Consider the following 22,422-nt stretch of genomic DNA (forward strand, 5'->3'; position numbering starts at 1 on the left):
CTTTCACTATGCTGGTCGTAGTAGCTTATCCGCTGCCCTATTTTCTTATTCATTATTAAACCAACTCCTGCATTACCCCTGTTTGATTTCGTGTTGATAATTCGGTAGTCGTCTGACCAAAAATCCTGTTCTTCCTGCCAACGTACTTCACTTATACCACCTACATCTAACTTTAGCCTATCCATCTCCCTATCAGATTCTCTAACCTACCACAACGATTCAAACTCCTAACATTCCACGCTCCGACTCGCAGAATGTCAGTATCCATCTTCCTGATGATCGCCCCCTCTCGTGTAGTCCCCACCCGGAGATCCGAATGGGGGACTAGTTTACCTCCGGAATATTTTACCCGGGAGGAAGCCATCATCAGTACATCTTTCATACAGAGAGAGCTGCATGACCTCGGGAGGTGGTTACGGCTGTAGTTTCCCGTTGCCTTCAGCCGTGTAGCAATATCAACACAGCTAAGCCATGTTGAGTATTATTACAAGGCCGTATCAGTCAATCATCTAGACTGCCGCCTTTGCAACAACCGAAAGGCTGCTACCCCCCTTTCGATGAACCATTCGTTAGTCTGGTCTCTCAACAGATACCCATCCGATATGGTTGCACCTGCGGCTCGGCTATCTGCATCATTGGGACACGCAAGCCTCCCCACCGCGGCAAGGTCACATGGTTCGCAGAGGAGGGGAAAGACACAGGCAGCTGAAATTGTGAAAAAGCAAGAGGAACTAGTGAAAGAATGGCATTTAAATGGCAACGAACAGCGCATTAAACTGTTTCAAAGTGGTAGTAGAGCTCTCGTTGACAGGGCAACGCTAGAGTGGTTCGCTAAAATAAGAAGTCAGAATGTCCCTGTGTCAGGACCAATGATACAAGCAAAAGCGTTAGAATTCGCTATAGAATTAGGTATTGGAGATTTCAAAGCTTCGAATGGCTGGCTAGAAAGATTCAGAAAGCGACATAGTATCAACTTCAGAGTGATTTGCGGAGAATCATCCAGTGTTAATATGGAGATTGTTGACAACTGGCAAGAAAAAATACCTTCAATCATAGACGGGTATGCTCCGGAAAATATTTTGAATGCCGATGAAACTGGATTATTTTTCCGGGCTTTACCCGACAAAACTTTGTGTTTCAAAGGAAATCGTTGTACTGGTGGAAAAGTTGCGAAAGAACGTCTTACGGTCTTGTTATGTGCAAGTATGAGTGGAGAACGGGAGGAGCCCCTTGTGGTAGGAAAAGCTGCAAAACCAAGGTGTTTTAAAAATATGGACGTTACGAAGTTTGACACTTAATGGAAAGCGAATAGGAAAGCATGGATGACCAGAAAAGTAATGACAGAGTGGCTAGGACGATTGGACAGAAAAATGATACGCCAGGAGCGAAAAGTGTTATTATTCCTCGATAATGCAGCATCGCATCCGGATACAATTAAGTTGCAAAATGTGAAGATCGTCTTTCTCCCACCAAATGTAACATCAGTTTCTCAGCCGCTTGACCAAGGAGTGATCCAGAACTTCAAGATTATGTACAGACAGTTAGTGATGAAGCACATAGTATCAGAAATTAACGGGAATGAAGTAACCCTTCAAACACTGACAAAGGGTCTGAATGTACTCCAAGCAATTTCATGGAAAAACGTCACGGCCTCAACAATTAGTACCTGCTTTCCGAAACCTGGGTTTCCTGCTAGTGGTGGACATCCCGAAATGGAATCGGATACTCTTCCTGACAGCATGGAAACCACACAACAGTTAATTAATGTAGCAGTTTACAGTGTATGAGTGAACACCTATATCGAAATTGATTCAGATATTCCAACAGAGTGTGAGAGTGGAGACGCGAAAACAATTCTTCAGCCAATCCAAGGGAAGAAGGACAAAAATGAAGATTCTGACGAAAGCGGGAGTGAAGGTGATGCTAATGACGACTTTGAAGAAAATGCGGAAATGAATGTGCTGTCAATAACCACGTACAGTGAGGCTCTCGGCTTTGTTAAGCGACTGAAAGAATTTTATTATAAACAAAACGATGCAAAAGGCGTAAATTTGACCCAGGATTTAATTGCACATAGTGAAAACATCATTGCTAAACCGAAATGGACAAAACAAACGAACATTAAGGATTTTTTCAAGTGCGAATGTTTTACTGTACTGTGCTAGAGATTGCTATATCTACATACTGATTTGAAGTTTCAAAAACTCATACGTTCTTCTTAATTTTAACATGGTGAACGGTAACAGTGTAAAGTGTGCTCAATAGAGGTTTCCATCGAAGTGTTTTTGTCTCTTTAATACAGTGCATCGCAGCTGCAGCAGCCCACCTACAACTTTCTCATGTGAGTACAGTGCAAGATATTGCACAATACTGTATACAGTATACAATTAAAGGTACATTTGCGAGAATTGTTAACGCATACAATACATGGGTTATTGTGTTCCAACTTATGTTTAATGGTACCGGTTTCATAACCTCTCGCGGGCGGACACCCCTTCATAACGGACATTTTTTTCGGTCCCGAAGGTCTCCGTTATAGGGAGGTTTTACTGTATATATAAGTTAGTTTAAGTGAAGATATGTTTTATACACTAATTTTAGGACCTCAACATCATATTTTAGACATACAGTTGCAATATTGTACATACTGACGTATATGCCAATTCACGTTAAGACATGCCCCATTTGTACGTGACTAAATGCACATCATATGACATTCCTTTGACAATGCAATTTAATCAAAGCTTCATCATATAAATATGTATTCATGGTTCAGCTGAAGATGACCTTGTATATGGGGTCGAAACCGGTCCTGTAGCTTAATATAAGCAATAAACAAGTATTGATTGGTGGAAATTCTTTCCTATTTTTAATTGTTAAAGGCCAGAGATTGTCAGATTTTCATGTAATGGTGCCTTGAGTAGGCTGGAAGAAACTGAGAGCCTTTAAGCTCTTTTCAAGGTTTTGTAATAGTGAAGGGTGCCACTGGAAGGCTTGACATTGTAATTTAGGGAGCAAGTGCTCTTGAATTAGGGGATTTCTGCCCTTGACTAAGTTATTCCTCATTTTGAATTGTAAACTTGAGCTGGTGGCTCAGAAATTGTAAAACTAGGGGCTTGAAACCCAAAATTGTTAAAGTTCTGAATCTTGGATTTCTCCAAGTTTCGTTTCAAGATTGACATTGTACCTGATTTTTCCTTGTGATTTCACCGGGTGGAAATTTGTTAACTTTGTTTTCTCAGTATTGAAAGAAATATAACCTTTGTTAAAATTTTAATTCAATTCTTGATATTTTAGTTAGATCCATTCAAGCCCGCACCTTCTTTCACCTCTCTGCGTTCCACAAATACCCCGGAACATAATCAATTACATACCCATCGATAGCGTATACATGTTCGAAGTTACACTGACATCAGACCATTTCTTCTGAGCACTTCATTTTTTTTTTTTTGGCAGTATAGTTCACCTGGAAATATACCCTCTTGGTTTCATTCTTCTTTACACAGTCGGAAATTTTAGAAAAACGGCTCCTACTTCTGCAGAGGCACAAAACCCTGCGGTTCACTTCGTCTATAACAGAAGTGAGTACTAGGATATTTAATGGAGGCAAAGGCAATCAATCGGACATAGACCTGACCAACTTTTCCTATTTGTTTACGTACCACTGACTCAGGGCTTATGGTGGCGATGGGATAGGATACGGCCAAGAATGGGAAAGAAGCAACAGTGGCCTTAATTTTCCTGGTATTAAAATGGGAAACCACGGAAAACCATCTTCCGGGGGTTCTAACTCACTATCTACCGAATGAAAGCTCGCAGCAACGTGACGAAACCGCGTAGCCAACTCGTTCAGTACCGACCATTCTTTCCCACTTACCGGTGAAGTTAAGTAGGTAGCTTGAAAGCCTGTGATATTATTCTGAAGATTTTCGTGGCCTAGGCGAGAAAAAAAAGCTTTGCTTTTTGGCAACAGTGTTAATCTTTTAACAACGCGCTCGATCTAAATGTACCGTAGGCTACTACTCGACGGCAATCTGGCCTTTGAAACATTGTGCTTCATTCAAGATTATTTTCAGTTTCAAATGTTTATAGGGTCTCCATCCCTTCCACAATTGGCGTCGATAACAATTATAGTTCCAATCGGCAAATACGTAACCTAAATTTCCAATCCTTCCTCCTGGTGGGGAGTATGAATTTCAGAACTACGACACTACGTGACAAATATACCGTAACCTACCAGCGATCTTGAAGCGGGTGAAAAATTACATTACTCGTGTAGACGCGTCTACTCCGGGCACAATTGGACAATACAAAGTCATCACACAATTAAGGCTCATATGAAGTCGCAGTACGGATTCATCCAATGGACATTCACCTTATCTTTGATACAGTAAAGCTAAAAACAGGAGCTTGAAGGTGAAAAGAAAACAAGGATGAAAAAAAATTAACGTATTTTTATTCTGAATAGGTTTTGATTAGAGCTGAAATGAGAGTGAACTCGTAAGCTACGAGTTCTGAACAGTAGCAGCCAGCAGTGACACAAGGAAGACCCAACCCACTCCAGAACCTGGGTGTCACACAGTCACGCCCACGGCAAACCTCACCTTTCACACGGTCTCATTCCTGTCATCAATTTGTTAATCACAAACAATCACAATAACAATGGTCATAAAAGCAAACAATGCACCTATATTGTCCATCATTTATATTACAGTAACTCAAAAACAAAAATTGATATTATTAAAACAAGAGACATGTTCTGAATATTCCTAGAGATTAGCAAACAAATGGCAAAGAGAATACAGATAACAAGGAAAACAGAAATCCAGAATAGGTTCAATTGTAATATGAGTTGAAATTGCTCAACCTAGACCCGAAGGATCTCCAGACGAAGGCAAGGACTGTACAAACAAGTGTGTGTAAAATAACATTTTTATCGCACTGAAGCACTTCTAGAAATAATCTGTACGGAATATATATATATATTTTAATTCCAATGTTTCAATAATAATAATAATAATAATGATAATAATAATAATAATAATAATAATAATAATAATAACCGTTATCGTGATTTCCGTGGTTCAGAGAGGGAAGGAAGCGTGAGGGGTGAATGGCTGGACAAACCATGAAACAAAGTTTAAAATTTGACAACACTATCTATTGAAAATGATGTCTTTCTTTTCTTCTTATTTGAGTTTTCAACAACAGCAACAACAACAAGAAACGTTTTAACAAGAGGAGTATTTCAACACAGGAGCTTAGAATCTCGACAACAGAGAAGCGTATGAGCTCAGAAAATTTACAGTGGGGAGAAGAACTCCCATCTCGAAGAACAACTCCCATCTAGAAACAATCAGGCACTTCCGACCCGTAGATCTCATAAATCTACACATTACAAAACAGGGTAGCCTGTAAATAACTGGGGAAAATAGTGTCAATGCAGTTCAGAGAAAGATGCAATTGCTTCTAGAACAAAATTTACATCGGACGGGTCTCGAACCCTGGAGTTCAGTTTACATTTATAAACGTCCTTTATTGGGTCAGGAGATTACATTCATGACAGGTGTTTGACACCACTAACAACTGAAGCAGCAAATATACTCATACATTCTGCTTTAGTAAACCAAAACCCAGAAAGATTACACAGGCTGAAGCTCATAGTAACGGCCATGAACAGGAAATAAATAAAGGGAGTAGAAAAGGTACGCAAGAAAGGTCGATAACAAAATGTGAACAATGGAGGCTGAAACACTTAAGCACTTCAATATTTAAGTTTAAAGTAAATCCTAACAAGGCATAAGGCCCGATTACGCAGTGGATAACCCATTCTACTTGGTGACTAAGGAAAGCAAAACTTAAGTCCGAAATAAGGTAGAGGAATTTGGAAATGGAAAACTAGTCTCCAAAAGCAATAGGAAGAAGGGAAACGAGGGTACACACTTATGCGACCTTACATTTTACAGAATCCCCGTAAGGGGTGAATAAGTCCTAAGACTGCGTATTTAAACCTACATTTTAAGTTTAAATGTAAGTAAATTAAAATTCAAGTAAACTCAGGTGGACCTAACCGTTACATGCTAATGGGGAACGCTGGAATCTTCCCTATAATCACATGCAGTTATTTTTCAAATGACTAGATGATAATTCTGCCTTTACCTTGTGCCGATAGCTCCTCACACAAGCCCCCGCTTCAATATCTCCCGAGGGAGATCTCCTTAGTTCGTTGTACACTCAAAGTTTCACTGCAGTTAGCCTCTTAGCTCAAAAAACTCGCAGGCGACTGGCAGATAGTTGACGATTATCTCATATAGTAATTTTTGATTGGAGGAACAGATTTTGATAACAAAGCTTTTGATACGCGGATAAACGTAATAACAGTTATGATAACCGCAAAATGTCAAATAAACAATTGAAGGGGTGTTGAGTTACCCAACCTTCAAATACAAACATTGTCGCTAATTAGTATAGTCCCTCAACACAAGGTAGGACTAGAAAGTTGCAGACCGAGCTCGATAGCTGCAGTCGCTTAAGTGCAGCCAGTATCCATTATTCGGGAGATAGTGGGTTCGAACCCCACTGTCGGCAGCCCTGAAGATGGTTTTCCGTGGTTTCCTATTTTCACCAGGAAAATGCTGGGGCTGTACCTTAATTAAGGCCACGACCGCTTCCTTCACACTCCTAGTCCTTGCCTGTCCCATCGTCACCATAAGACCTATCTGTGTCAGTTCGACGTAAAGCAAAATTGTGAGGGAAAAAAAAACAGCTAGGGACATCTGATTCCAAAAGGTAATACTTCTAGGATATAAAATAGTTCAGTCAGTTTCGAACAGATAATGCCACTGACGGAGATAAGGCGGCAGTTTAAACTTATGGAGAGGCCTAACTCATGGTACAATAATAATAATAATAATAATAATAATAATAATAATAATAACAGCTAAAGTAGGCTATAGTTAAAATGGCTTGATATGTTATTGTATCTCCTAGGAGCCAGAAGCTGGAATAATGAAATTAGCATCCTCGGTAATACAATTATTCTTGAATTTTACGAAGCAATATCTCGAAATTGTCAAATTTTCACTAGCCCAGAGCCAGCCTGGAGTTCAAAGAACATTCGGAGCTCACTTAAGATTGGACGAGGGTGGGGTGGTAGAGTTTACAACCACGTATTAACCTTCCTCCTGAATCCATCAAAAGTGATCCTCGCGGCCAAAACCAAAAGAGACAAATAGGCTAGAACCAAAATCAAGTGTCAACCAAAATAATTAGTAATCAATAAAATACCGATAAATTAATCGGCTTCAGGAATAAAAGAGTAACAATACTGTAGAACTTTCCTACATGAATTTCTACCTGGGAATTACTGGAAGTAATTTTATTATAAGACATACCTGAACGGAAAGCCTTTGACGAAGCTGTACGCAACGCTGGACGTAATAGCGAAGAGGTCTAGTAGAACACTTAAAATGCTGATGCCTTCTGCACTTTTGCTATTGAGTATCTTGGTGATTTGAGGCACTTTCACTGTAAACAAAGGAAGTTCACATGTTACACATAGGTTCTGATAATTATTGAACAATTAAAACAATTCCCTTCTCTCCAGTTAAATTATGTTCTCCGACGACTTACATTTAAACGGTTGGAAAATGTTCAAATTAATGCTCACTTTGCTTGAAATGGTGAGTATTCTTTCCTAAATAACTTACTATGAAAAGTATAATCTATCTTTCGTTATCTTAGGCTGATTCTCGCGTAAATTACATTTGCTAAATTCTAGAGGTGGAATGAAATCCAACTCCAACATTAGTTTCTTAAAACTGCCAGGAACCCAAGAGGAAACGCAGCGTAATGTAATAAACTCCTTTCAAACTAGAAGACACCAAAATAAATAATTAAATAAATAATTAATTAATTAAATAAATAACTGTACCGGCAGGTACACCTCTTCTCCGTTCATTCAAAATCAGCGCCTTAAGAATCTCCTCTATTGATCAAAAGGTGGAAATGATACTATACGAACTTGGAACTTTAATCAGAAGATGTCACCACTGAAATATTAAGTAATTTTGTTACTGTGTAGTTTCCCAAACTGATTGAATTTCTCCTTGTTTTGTCTTGCTATATATCAATAAGTTCGGACATTTTTTCACAGATGACGCTACCAAAAAAAACCCTCTGATCGTGCACTCTGGTGCAAGGTGAAATAACTTATAATTTAGAGAAGTTTTGTATTCCTAGGTCCATAACAATCTATGTTCATTTAATTTTGGATTGGCAACACTTCGTTTTCTTTCCGCCAGTTTTGAATCGGATGATGATGATGCTTGTTTTAAGGGGCCTAACATCGAAGGTCATCGGCCCCTAATGGAACGAGATGGACGACATGACACATGATATTTAAAATTTTAAAATGTATCCACTGACAAGAGTTTAAAAAATGGTGATAGTAAAATGAGTATGAAATTAAAACAGCAGTGGGTCTAATTCGCAATGCCTTGTTTTCTAATAAAATAAGAGAAAATACAGGGGGAAACAGGAATAAGGCATTGGCTGGTAGTGCAAATATATATACATAATTTACATTAGACGTTAAAATAACACATTAAAATACGCAACACAGACTAAAATGAAGTCAATGGGATAAAAGCGCAACTAGCACAAATACACAAGGACAAAGGACATCATTAGACACGATCAAACAGACCACTATCCCTCATAAAGCGGATGAAGAGGTCTGCTGACTGCTCGTGATCTCGCAAGATAAGGGAGATGGTACCCGGGAGGTTAAGACTACGGCGAAGATCGACCAGGTACATACACTCCGTAAGGATGTGTACCACGGCAAGATGGTCACCGCAGGTACACATCGGAGGGGGTTCTTCTTTCAAAAGATGTGAGTCACGATACCATGGCCGATCCGAAGACGACATAATACCACGGCTTCCCTCCGCGAAGCCCGAAGGGAAGTCCTCCATACCTTCGTTGTTCCTTTTATCGCTCCCAGCTTATTGGGAAGTGGAATGGCCTGCCACTCCATCTCCCAATGGGACATAACCAGATGTCTCAGCTGAGAGCGAATATCACTTGCTGGAACCTTGAAAGGCAACGGGGGCAGTGTAACTGCCTCCTTGGCAGCCTGATCTGCTAACTCGTTTCCCTCTATGCCCATGTGGCTTGGGAGCCACAGAAACGTGATTCTGGTGCCGGCATCCGAACACCCGGCCAGCAGGTCCTGGATCCGCTGCACCAGAGGGTGCCGAGGGAAACAGGTATCAATAGACTGGAGCGAACTCAAGGAGTCAGTACACACAAGGAAGTGTCTGCGCTCATTGTACAGTGCGTACCGCAGAGCTCCACAGATAGCATTATAGCTCTGCTGTGTACACACTACAGGTTTCCGGGAGAGCATAAAGAAACCTATCATTGTCGACAACGAACGCACAGCCCACCTTCGTATCTGTCCTTGAACCATCCGTGTAGAATGAACCTAGATAACGGACAGGAAGAGCCTCCGATAAATCGAAGGGTCCGTGTTTTCCTTCGGGCCAGTGTGCAGATCCAGGATTATTTCAGGTCGTCGTACTACCCACGGAGGTACCCCACTTGGTTGTCTGACAAGGCAAGGAACCGAAGGTACGTCAAACAATCTGTAACTGCTATCCAAGCGTATTCCAACCGGCTGCGCTGCTCGAGGACAAGCAGCGTACAGCAAACGGTTGACATTGTTGAACACGCAAGGATAGCTTGGATGAAGTGGCATCTGTCGCAAAGTAGCAGCATAGGTAAGAAGCATTTACTGGCGCCTCAGATGTAAAGGCGGCACACTACACTCAGCGAGCAGGCTAGCTATGGGGCTTGTTCGAAAAGCTCCCGTCGCCAAACGAGCCCCGCTGTGGTGGATGCTGTTCAGCTTTGAAAGGACACTTGGTCTTGCTGAGCCATATGCTGCACTGCCGTAGTCTAACCGGGATAAAATATGTGCCCTATAGAATCGTAGGAGCACCGTGCGATCCGCTCCCCAATTAGTGCTGCTAAGAAACTTCAAGAGATTAAGCCCCTTGGTGCATTGCACTTTTAGCTGCCGCACGTGTGGCTCCCACGATAAATGACTATCGAAAAGGAGCCCAAGAAATCGGTGTCAACAACTGGAAGAACGACATTTCCTAAATAAAGCTCAGGATGGGGGTAAAGAGTACGGAGCCGACAAAAGTGGACAATAGAGGTCTTTGCGGCAGAAAACCGAAAGCCATGTTCTAAGGTCCACTGCTCCACCCTCCTAATAGCTTGCTGTAAACGTCGCTCTGCGACTGCCATACTGCACGAGCTATAATGCAGAGCAAAATCGTCCACACATAGCGACGGTATTACTGCTGGACCAGCAGCAGCGACAATACCGTTTATGGCAATCGCGAACAGAGTGACACGAAGGACCGATCCCTGTGGGACTCCATTTTCCTGAACGTGGTACTGCGAATATGTCCTCTCTACTCGGACACGGAATAGACGGAGGGACAAAAAATTCGCAATAAATACCGGCAAGTCACCTCGGAATCTCCAGTGAGGCAGGACTGAAAGGATACCATACCGCCATGTGGTGTCGTAGGCCTTCTCTAAGTCAAAGAAAACAGCTAACAAGTGCCGTTTGCAGAGAAACGCATCCTGGATAGAGCTCTCCAGGCGTACCAAGTGGTCAGTGGTGGATCGAGCGGCTCGAATACCACATTGGTACTCGGACAAGAGTCCTTGTTTCTCCAGACACCACACGAGTCGGCGATGTACCATCCTCTCAAATAGCTTACACAGACAGTTTGTGAGACAAATCGGTCTGTAACTTCCTGCATACTTAGAATCTTTGTCAGGCTTGAGGACAGGAAAAATTATGCCCTCTCACCACTAAGACGGAAAATCACCCTCTATCCAGATTCGGTTGAACACACGAAGGAAATATATAGACCATCATCACTAAGGTGTTTCAACATCTGGTTATGGATGTTGTCTGGTCCAGGAGACGTGTCCTTGCAAAGCGTTAAGGCGCTGCGGAGTTCCCACTCCGAAAAGGGCACGTTGTAGTCCTCTGAAGCTTGGGTGGCGAAACTAAAGTGATGACGTTCTGCCTCCCGCTTCAGAACGAGAAAATCACGATGGTAATTCCCGGAACCAGACACATCCGCGAAATGGCTAGCTAGATGGTTAGCAATCGAGAGTGGTTAAGTGATGATGTTGCCTGCAATGGAAATTCCCGGTACAGCAGATGATCCTTGGATACCCGAAATACGTCGAAGTTTGGTCCACACTTGAGATGATGGAGTATGTGACGTCATATACGACATGTATCTCTCCCAAGAAGCTTTCTTACTTTGGCTAATAAGGACTCGCGCCTTATCGTGGAGTTGTTTAAATGTTACCAAGTTGGCCACAGTAGGCTGTCTACGGTAACGTTTATGTGCTCGACGGTGTTCTCTGATAGCTGCTGCTATTGCTTCGTCCCACCAAGGAACGAGTTTTCGACGAGGAGGACCCGAGAAGAACGGAATGGACTCCTCAGCAGCAGCAAGAATAACTTGGGTGACGTAAGTTATTTCCTCGCCGACGGGCCGCCCGCTATCGTCGTTAAATACAGCTAGTGATGTGTACTTTGGCCAATATGCATGTTTGAGAATGCATCGAGGGGGAGCCTCGACGGATTTATGTTTCAACAAATTAGGAATAATGGGAAAATGGTCACTGTCACAGAGCATCGTGTGTATTCCACCGAAACAGCGGAACCAACGTTCGGCTGCAAAGAGTTACGTCAATGCGAGAATATGTGCCGTAACGTACACTGAAGTGTGTTGGTTCCCCTGTGTTCAAAATACGTAAATCCAGCTCTGTTACTAATGTTTCAGCTCTCTTCCCCGGGGGCAAGGCGTCTCAGAGCCCCAGATGGGGTGATTTGCGTTAAAATCTTCCAACAAGAGGAAGGGAGGTGGAAGCTGATCTATAAGATCAGTGACATCATTTATGTTAAGAGGCTGGCCTGGTGGAAAATAAACGTTACACACTATTGCTATGACAGGCAGAGGAACCCGCACTGCAATTGCTTCCAGTGGGATCCGTAGAGGAACCTCTTCACTGTATCAGAACGGACAAAAATCCCCACACCACCAAGACGCCCGGTGGGCATAATATCGTTCTGTCGAGTATAGTCTGAAATTTCTCACGACCGTATGATGACCAGGTCTGAAGTTGGTCTCCTGAATACAGACTATACTCGCTGCGTACTCACTAATTAGCTGACGTAACTCAGCAAGATGCCTGTCATAACCGTTACAATTCCACTAAAACAGTGCCATAGTGTGGACTATAAAAGGAGTGTTAGGTTATGAGCGACAAAATGCCCGCAAGCGTTAACACTATCAACATCTACATCCGTAGATGTAGATGACAGCGCGACATACATCCCGTCATCAACAGACGGCGGGGATGCCGCCCAGAACTTCGACGTTTTTCGGGGGCGAGCAGGTCCCCTACGAGGAGAGCGCGCAGGTTTGGGAGCAGGAGTACCTCCTGGCGCAGACTCATACCCCCCAGATGGGGGGCATGACTTCTCCTTAGCAGGGGAAGTACGAGAGCGCTCAGCAAGGGCGCTCTTCTTCGCCGCCTTCTTCTTTTCTGGTTTAGACGGGCTGGGAGTTGTTTTCCCAGCCCTGGTCGACGATGCCGCCTCCGCCGGCTGGGGCACGGCTTTCGCCGACCTCTTAGGGAGGGGAGACTTAGCCTTCCCCTCTTGCTGTGCCGGCTGGCAGTTCCCAGCCGGCACAGACTTCTGGTTGGTCGAAGGTGGGGTGGTCCCCCCTTCGAGCTTTTACTCTTTGCGACGTTGCTGGGAGCAGAAACAGTCGTCTTGGGCGCAGCAATCAGCACAGGTGACGATGTAGTAAAAGACGAACCTGGAAGACTCTGAGCTATCATGCTATAGTCGAGTGTACGGGCAGGTTTATTCGTAGAATTAAACTTACGGCGAGCTTCCCGGTAGGAAAGACCATCCAGGGTCTTGATCTCCTGGATCTTCTTCTCACTCAGATATGTCGGACAGTTGCGATCTCGAGGAGAATGAAAACCGGAGCAGTTAGTGCACTTGTACGGAGTTGTGCATTCCTCCGCGCCGTGCGCTACTCGTCCACATGTACCACATACAGACTGATTCGAACAGCGAGATACCATATGTCCGAATCGCTGGCATTGATAGCATCGCATAGGAGGCGGGATGTACGGCCTCACATCGCAACGATAAGCTGTTACCTTGAGTTTCTCTGGTAAAACTGACAACTTGAAAGAGACAATGAAGGCACCAGTGGTAACGTATTCACCGATGACCTTGCGCGTAATGCGCCGGACGTGTGTCACGCCACGGTTCTTCATGTCTTTCATGAACTCGTCGTCAGTGTTCAAAATAAGGTCGCGGTGAAAGATGACTCCGCGAACCAGATTCAAGGACTTGTGCTCCTCCACTTTGACGGGGATTTCGCTAAAGTGGCCGCACTTAAGCAACTGATAAGCTTGCAGTGCTGTACGAGTCTTCATAACCAAACTACCGTTGCCCATTTTCTTGAGGTCCTCAAGTACACCGTAGACGTCTTCGATATGTCTACAAAAAAGGATAGACTTCACCAGCTTAAAATCATGCCCATCGGTTCTGGTAGCGACCAGAAACATAGGAAAGTTGGATCTCATTCCTTCACGCTGCGCATGTTCCCAGGGAGTTGAACCTCTCCGGGAAGCAAAAGTTAAAGACTGAGGTGGGGACCACCTTGAGAGGGGCGACTTCGTTTGGAATCCATGCCCGAAAACTTCCTTCCAGAATACCACCCACTCCGATCAGGGGTCTCTGTAGCCGAACCAAGCAGCCAAGGCAATACCCACCTGATCATAGCAGGTACTGCCCGGGGTCCGATGTTGGACGATGCCTAATACGAGATGACTGATGCAATGAGCACTAGTACTCCCTTCCTCCAGTCACTCGCAATAGCATGTACCTCATAGCGTGTACAGACCACTAAACATAGAGAAAAAAAGAAAAAATAATAATATGTCCTTCTGGCATTCGGCTGTGCGGGGACCTGTGTTGTCAGGCGGATACTACTCTCAGGCGCTCTCACCCGCCATGTTCCTGGGTGGGCAATTGCGGGCTTTTGGGCATAATCGCACACGTAAGAGGCCCTTCTCCGGGCAGCACGCACATCAAAATTTTGAAATGGTTTACATCTGACCCTCGAAAAAATAATAAAACATAAAGAGGGGACCATGGCCACATGACCCTTTAAGTCGCCTTCTACGACAGGCAGGGATTACCTATCGATGTATTCAGCCTCTCCCATCCAAACCGCAATCCATGTCCGCGCCGAGGTCGCCCCTTTTTGTCGCCTCTTACAACAGGCAGGGGATACCGCGGGTGTATTCTACATGTGCGCCCCCATCCGCAGGTCCGCAAGAGGTATTTTATATCCCTCAAGTCCGCAGGCAAGCCGGTTAGAAAGCCCCTATCCGCCACCTGTGACGCGCCACGTGGGAGTAACACTTCTCCCCCTGCTATGCCAGCGTAATAGGTTCGTGGGTTTTGAATCGGACCAATCATAAATTTTGGTAATTATTTTTCAACCAATCCCGCATTTCTTGTTCACTTTGAATCTGCCAATAAAAATTAAGAGGGTGTGTCCTGATTAGTCTTGAAAGATCCTGAACCTTCCCTGAGGGTATATAAACTGCGGCTTTTCATGTTTCCTTGTCAATTTATCACCATCTTTATAAGTGTGTGTGTGTTAAGGCAGGAGGCGGGGCCACCTGTGTGTTAAGGCAGGAGGCGGGGCCGCCTCTTTCTTCGATCAGCAGAATATCTGTAAGGTAATGGCCACATAAAATTATTCATTCTTGCTACCTCCGCAGTTTTATTCATGGGGAAGGTCCGAATCTTTAATTATGTAACAATACTTTTCTACAATGTAACTTTTATTTCGGCTAATGTAAAAACATAAAATCTTTAACTGTAAATCGGGGATAGAGAGTGAGTTACCCTGTCGAGCTCCTCTTCATCTTGCTTTGAGGTGACTACGTTTTGCAACCTTTCTGTAATATGTTAAAGATATTTCCATGCGAGCCACTTCAGCAGTTTGGGAATAGCCCCTGCTTCATCGGCCGAGAGCTCTATAGGTTTTAGTATGTCATTATCTGGAGCGCAGTGTACGCCTCCATTCAGTTTGTGTTCGGGCCGTTTATTTAACCTGTTCTTTTTCGCAAAGGCCCTGCAGGTTGGGTACTAGATACCCTGTGTAAAATTATGTTCAATTTGTAAGTTGTGCCATGAGAGGCCAGAGATTGTAAGTTTTGATGTTGTCTTGAATAGGCTAGAAGAAACCGAGAGCCTGCTACCTCTTTTTCAAACTTTTTGTAATAGTAACGAGTGCCTCTGGAAGACTAGATATTGTATTTTGGGAGCAAGTGCTCTTGAATGAGGGGATTTCTGCCCGTGATTAAAGGATTCCTTATTTTTAATTTAAGTTTTGTAAACTGGATCCGGTATCTCTGGAATTGTAAAACTAGGGGCCTGAAGCCCAGAATCTGTAAAAATCACTAATCTTGGATTTTCCTAGTCTTGTTTCAAGATTGTCATTGTACCTGATGTTTCAATGTTATGAAAAATTGTTAAGTTTGAAGTTCTAAAGAAATATAAACTTCAGTTCAAGCTTTAAATTAATTTTGATATTGTAGACAGACCCATTCACCCCGGCACCTTCTTTAACCTCTTTCTGCTCCACGGGTATCCCCGTAATAATAATAATAATAATAATAATAATAATAATAATAAATTATTAATGTCGCGCAGTCTGCGGTAAGGCCTGGTTTAGGTGTGATGGGCAACTGATTTAGAGGTACCTGGCTAGTTGCACGTAGAACCCCTTTTCACTCTGGTGACGATAGCAATGAGGCGTGACAGGGACTCCACAAGATACTGGAAACATGGGAAGTCATAATGTTCCATGACCACTGCACAGCCTCCCATAATGCATAGAAATGGTTCAAACAGGGTCAATGGCACGCACATCTCTCTCAATAGCATCTTAAATGTGTTCAACAGAACTGAGGTCGGGTGACCTTACGAACCAGAAAAATATCCTCACGTCCATCGAACCAAATAATCACAATTCGAGAGCGACTGGACGGTTCATTGTCTTGCTGAACGTACAGCTCTCCTGCAGTGTGCTGAAGATGAACAAACAGCAGATTCCTGTATAGTTCGTCGGTGAGGGACGTTATCAGATGTATCAAATGTCCGATTTTATCCCAGGTGAACAGTCCATATACGATAGTAGAAACACCTCGGTCTGAACTGTAACTTACCCTGCTGACAAGAGAATCCATTGCCTGGAGTGCATGGTGACGCACTCGTACCCTGCCATCCGCGTGTACATACTGGTACTACGACTCAATTATCCAGGCGACCTTGATGATGATGATGATGATGATGATGATGATGATGGATGATGATGATGATGATGATGATGCTGGTTGTTTAAAGGAGCCTAACATCTAGGTCATCGACCCCTAATGGTACGAAATGAGACGAAATGTAATGACAAATTAAAAGTCCAAAATCCGCCACTGACCAGAATTCAAAACGTGAGGATGGATGGATGGATGGACGGACGGATGGGATGGATATGAATTTAGAACAATCAGAGGATCCGACCCGCAATGTCTCACATTCACAGAAACTGACGTAAAACAATAGTATTACTGACCAAGGGACTGCTTCTATAGCACAATACTGAATCGATGATGCTTGTAGTCTACAGTGGTCCAAAATCCAAGTCATCGGCCCCTCATAATGGTACTTGTCACTAGGAACGTAGAACCATGGCATTTGCCATGTTGCGGTACTAATCAAAAGTAGCATAGACTCGCGGCATTCCACACATTATGGTACTACTCAAAGGTAATGAAATTCGCACATGTAATACAGCCCTATGGTGTTTCGCACATTGCGGCGCCATTTACAGGCAACGCAAACCTATGATGTTCATCACGTAAGTGTACTAACCACAGAGACTCGTACTATCCCGTGGTGTTCCTCATATACTGGGTACTAATCATAGGCAAGCTAGACTATGGTGTCGCTCATATAGTGGTACTAATAACAGGTACTGTAAAATCCGGCAACGCACTCTTGCTACTAATCACAAACCTAAGTTGTACCTAACATAGTGGTAGTACACGCAAGTAAAAGCAAACCATGGTGTTCCCCGCGTGGTGGTACTAATTACAAGTAGTCTCATGGTTCTAATTCGAAAAACCCTTGGTCGCCCCTTTTAGTCGCCTCTTACGACAGCCAGGGGATACCGTGGGTTTATTCTTCGTCTGCGTCCCAGTGTTGTGGTCCTTTGCCAATGCCATTACTTGTGCATTAAGACGTGCGTGAAGGCAGTGGCTTCTGTACCTCATTGCGAGGAGGTCGTCATGGATGGCATTGCTGCTCAAACTGCATTGTTATCCAGCACTGGTTTCCCTAGTAAACTTTTGCACTGTGACCCGTCTATTTTCTCTTATCATCCAAGTCATTCAACGGTGACTGTCAACAACACGTTCTACTGCGTGGCAGTCTGCTTTTGTGAAAATCCACAGCCTGTTTGCAGTCATTCAACCAGGTCAGGAATGAAATGAATGAAGCCCCTATCTAGCGGCGAGGATTGGAATTGTGCCGGCTGCCGAGGCCTGTCGCACTCCTCTGGGGCGATGATTAATGAATGACAGATGAAATGAAATGATATTGGAGAGTGTTGCTGGAATGAAATATGACAGGGGAAAACCGGAGTACCCGGAGAAAAACCTGTCCCGCCTCCGCTTTGTCCAGCACAAATCTCACATGGAGCGACCGCGATTTGAACCACGGAACCCAGCGGTGAGAGGCCGGCGCGCTGCCGCCTGAGCCACGGAGGCTCTTAGTTTGCTTTTGTCCTAGTTAAAAATAAATGTGATAGATAGGAAGGTTTTTAAAGTAGGCCTATTAGGCAGTACCATATGGCTGATAAAGCAGGCATGAGGCAGATTTTAAAAAGTAATTATGATCGGGGGAAAACGGTAAATAAGAATGTAAACAGACTCTGGGATGGGTTTAAAGACATTGTTGAGTAATGTGAAAACAGGTTTGTACCTTTAAAGGTGGTAAGGAATGATAAAGACCCACATTACTATAATATAGAAATAAAGAGACTAAGAAGGAGGTGCGGACTAGACAGAAATAGAGTTAGAAATGGCTGTGGAAGTAAGGAGAAATTGAAGGAACTTGCTATGAAATTGAATCTAGGAAAGAAGGCGGCTAAGGATAACATGATGGAAAGCATAATTGGCAGTCATACAAATTTTAGTGAAAAATGGAAGGGTATGTATAGGTACTTACAGCCAGAAACTGGTTCCAAGAAGGACATTCCAGGAATCATTAATGAACAAGGAGAGTGTGTAAGTGAGAATCTTCAAAAGGCAGAAATACTCAGTCAGCAGTATGTAAAGATTGTCAGTCAATCAATCAATCAATCAATACTGATCTGCATTTAGGGCAGTCGCCTAGGTGGCAGATTCCCTATCTGTTGCTTTCCTAGCCTTTTTCCTAAATGATTTCAAAGAAATTGGAAATTTATAGAACATCTCCCTTGGTAAGGTATTCCAATCCCTAACTCCCCTTCCTATAAATGAATATTTGCCCCAGTTTGTCCTCTTGAATTCCCACTTTATCTTCATATTGTGATCTTTCCTACTTTTATAAACGCCATTCAAACTTATTCGCCTACTAATGTCATTCCACGCCATCTCTCCGCTGACAGCTCGGAACATACCACTTAGTCGAGCAGCTCTTCTTCTGTCTCTCAATTCTTCCCAACTCAAACTTTGCAACATTTTTGTAACGCTACTCTTTTGTCGGAAATCACCCAGAACAAATCGAGCTGCTTTTCTTTGGATTTTTTCCAGTTCTTGAATCAGGTAATCCTGGTGAGGGTCCCATACACTGGAACCATACTCTAGTTGGGGTCTTACCAGAGACTTATATGCACTCTCCTTTACATCCTTACTACAACCCCTGAACACCCTCATAACCATGTGCAGAGATCTGTATCCTTGATTTACAATCCCATTTATGTGATTACCCCGATGAAGATCTTTCCTTATATTAACACCTAGATACTTACAATGATCCCCAAAAGGAACTTTCACCTTATCAACGCAGTAATTAAAACTGAGAGGACTTTTCCTATTTGTGAAACTCACAACCTGACTTTTAACCCCGTTTATCAACATACCATTGCCTGCTGTCCATCTCACAACATTTTCGAGGTCACGTTGCAGTTGCTCACAATCTTGTAACTTATTTATCACTCTATAGAGAATAACATCATCCGCAAAAAGCCTTACCCCCGATTCCACTCCTTTACTCATATCATTTATATATATAAGAAAACATAAAGGTCCGATAATACTGCCTTGTTGGTTATAAGGAAAATATCCAGATAGAGGAGGTGACTAATGCTAAAGAATTATTAAAATTTACATATGATAACAATGACATTTACAATAAGATACAAAAGTTGAAAACTAGAAAAAAGGCTGGAATTGATAAGATTTCTGGGGGTATACTAAAGACAATGGGTTGGGATATAGTACCATATCTGAAGTACTTATTTGATTATTGTTTGGTTGAAGGAGCTATACCTAATGAATGGAGAGTTGCTATAGTAGCCCCTGTGTATGAAGGAAAGGGTGATGGACATAAAGCTGAAAAATACAGGCCAGGAAGTTTGACATGCGTTGCATGTAAGCTTTGGGAATATATTCTTTCTGATTATATTAGACATGTTTGCGAAATTAATAACTGGTTTGACAGAAGGCAGTTCGGGTTTAGGAAAGGTTATTCCACTGAAGCTTAAAATGTAGGATTCCAGCAAGATATAGCAGATATTTAGGATTCTGGAGGTCAAATGGACTGTATCGCGATTGACCTGTCCAAAGCATTTGATAGGGTGGGTCATGGGAGACTACTGGTAAAAATGAGTGCAATTGGACTTGACAAAAGAGTGACTGAATGGGTGGCTTTATTTCTAGAAAATAGATTTCAGAGAATTAGAGTAGGCGAAGCTTTATCTGACCCTGTAATAATTAAGAGGGGAATTCCTCAAGGCAGTATTATTGGACCTTTATGTTTTCTTATATATATATAAATGACATGAGTAAAGGAGTGGATTCAGAGGTAAGGTTTTTTGCGGATGATGTTATTCTCTATAGAGTAATAAATAAGTTACAAGATTGTGAGTAACTACAAAATTACCTTGATAACGTTGTACTGAGCTCGATAGCTGCAGTCGCTTAAGTGCGGCCAGTATCCAGTAATCGGGAGATAGTGGGTTCGAACCCCACTGTCGGCAGCCCTGAAGATGGTTTTCCGTGGTTTCCCATTTTCACACCAGGCAAATGCTGGGGCTGTACCTTAATCAAGGCCACGGCCGCTTCCTTCCCATTCCCAGCCTTTCCCATCCCATCGTCGCCATAAGACATATCTGTGTCGTTGCGACGTAAAGCAAATAGCGATAATGTTGTGAGATGGACAGCAAGCAATGGTACATTGGTAAACAGGGTTAAAAGTCAGGTTGTGAGTTTCACAAATAGGAAAAATCCTCTGAGATTTAATTACTGCATTGATTTGGTGAAAGTTCCTTTTGGGGTTCATTGTAAGTATCTGGGTGTTAATATAAGGAAAGATCTCCATTGGGGTAATCACATAAATGGGATTTTAAATAAAGGATACAGATATCTGCACATAGTTATGAGAGTATTTAGGGGTTGTAGTAAGGATGTAAAGGAGAGGACTTATAAGTCTCTGGTAAGACCCCAACAAGAGTATGGTTCCAGTGTATGGGACCCTAACCAGACAAAATTCCGGCACCTCGGTGTCTACGAAAACTATACAAAGTAATTAGTGGGATGTAAAACCAATAACACTATTATTACATTAATGATATATATTGACATTCACTTACTGAAAATTTATTTCATCAAACACGAATTTTTCTGACATTAAAGTTGAATTGTTTCAATAAAGTGCTGTTTTCTGTTATGATATTTACAGTTTTATATATAAAAATTTGCTGGCATACCTCTCTTAGATATTTTAAAGGCACGGAATTAAATTTCATTAACAGGTTTATGTATGATATTTCATCTTTATACGATGAGCGATTGTACTACTTGAAATATAGATATCTGATAAAATATATTCTGTAGTATCTCTAATTTACTGATGTATGATTTATAGAATGGTTCATGTTTGTGGGTTGCTGTAGTCACGTCCTAGTTCGTGAACCATGGGCAACGGCTGAGTGGCCTAGTAAGTGGTCCTGAGAGTCGGGATACCAGTTGCTATGGAATGGGAGTGGGCATTTCGGACATATTCTGAGTCGTGGCCCTCCTTGTGCTCAGGCGGCTAGGACTATACAATTCACCGATGGTCCATAACCCGTCAGAGGAGAGATCCTCACTTGGACTATGTGCAAGTAGGGCAGCATCCTGCTTCGTGAATTTACCGAGCTCAGAACACTTTAAGCAAGCCTCGGACCTATGGGAGTAATGGAGTCCCACTCCCATTTGACAGGCGAGGAACTCCTTGGAAACAACTTGGCGAACGAAATGGAATTCGATGGGGAGCTATCAATATTAATGGCGCTTATGGAAGAAAGAAGGTAGAACTGGCTGAGTCAGCAAAGAGGATGTATCTGGATGTGCTAGGAGTAAGTGATATTCGGGTAAGGGGAGATAATGAGGAAGAGATAGGAGATTATAAAGTGTACTTGACGGGTGTTAGAAAGGGAAGGGCAGAGTCTGGGGTAGGGTTCTTTATCAGGAATACCATTGCACGCAACATAGTTTCTGTTAGGCACGTAAATGAGCGAATGATGTGGGTAGATTTGTCAGTGGGAGGAATTAGGACAAGAATTGTGTCCGTGTATTCACCATGTGAGGGTGCAGATGAGGATGAAGTTGACAAGTTTTATGAAGCATTGAGTGACATCGTGGTCAGGGTCAACAGCAAGGATAGAATAGTGCTAATGGGCGATTTCAATGCGAGAGTTGGGAATAGAACTGAAGGATACGAAAGGGTGATTGGTAAATGTGGGGAAGATGTGGAAGCTAATGGGAATGGAAAGCGTTTGCTGGACTTCTGTGCTAGTATGGGTTTAGCTGTTACGAATACATCCTTCAAGCACAAGGCTATTCACCGCTACACACGGGAGGCTAGGGGTACCAGATCCATAATAGACTATATATTAACAGACTTTGAATTCAGGAAGTCTGTTAGAATGTACGAGTTTTTCGCGGATTTTTCGATGATACAGACCATTATCT

At 42.8% G+C, this 22,422-nt stretch overlaps 1 protein-coding gene across 2 annotated transcripts in view; it reads right to left on the reverse strand.

Annotated features, from left to right (window-relative positions):
• Window positions 1–22,422, reverse strand: part of LOC136873920 (mannose-P-dolichol utilization defect 1 protein homolog) — a 543,576-nt gene that overhangs the window by 440,554 nt on the left and 80,600 nt on the right. For both annotated transcript variants that reach the window (XM_067147272.2, XM_067147271.2), the window contains exon 3: window positions 7,395–7,527. In XM_067147272.2, coding sequence (XP_067003373.1) covers window positions 7,395–7,527 — 133 coding nt within the window. The remainder of the gene's footprint in view (window positions 1–7,394; window positions 7,528–22,422) is intronic.

Source organism: Anabrus simplex, chromosome 5, assembly GCF_040414725.1.
Source record: "Anabrus simplex isolate iqAnaSimp1 chromosome 5, ASM4041472v1, whole genome shotgun sequence".
NCBI classification, from domain to species: Eukaryota; Metazoa; Arthropoda; class Insecta; order Orthoptera; family Tettigoniidae; genus Anabrus; species Anabrus simplex.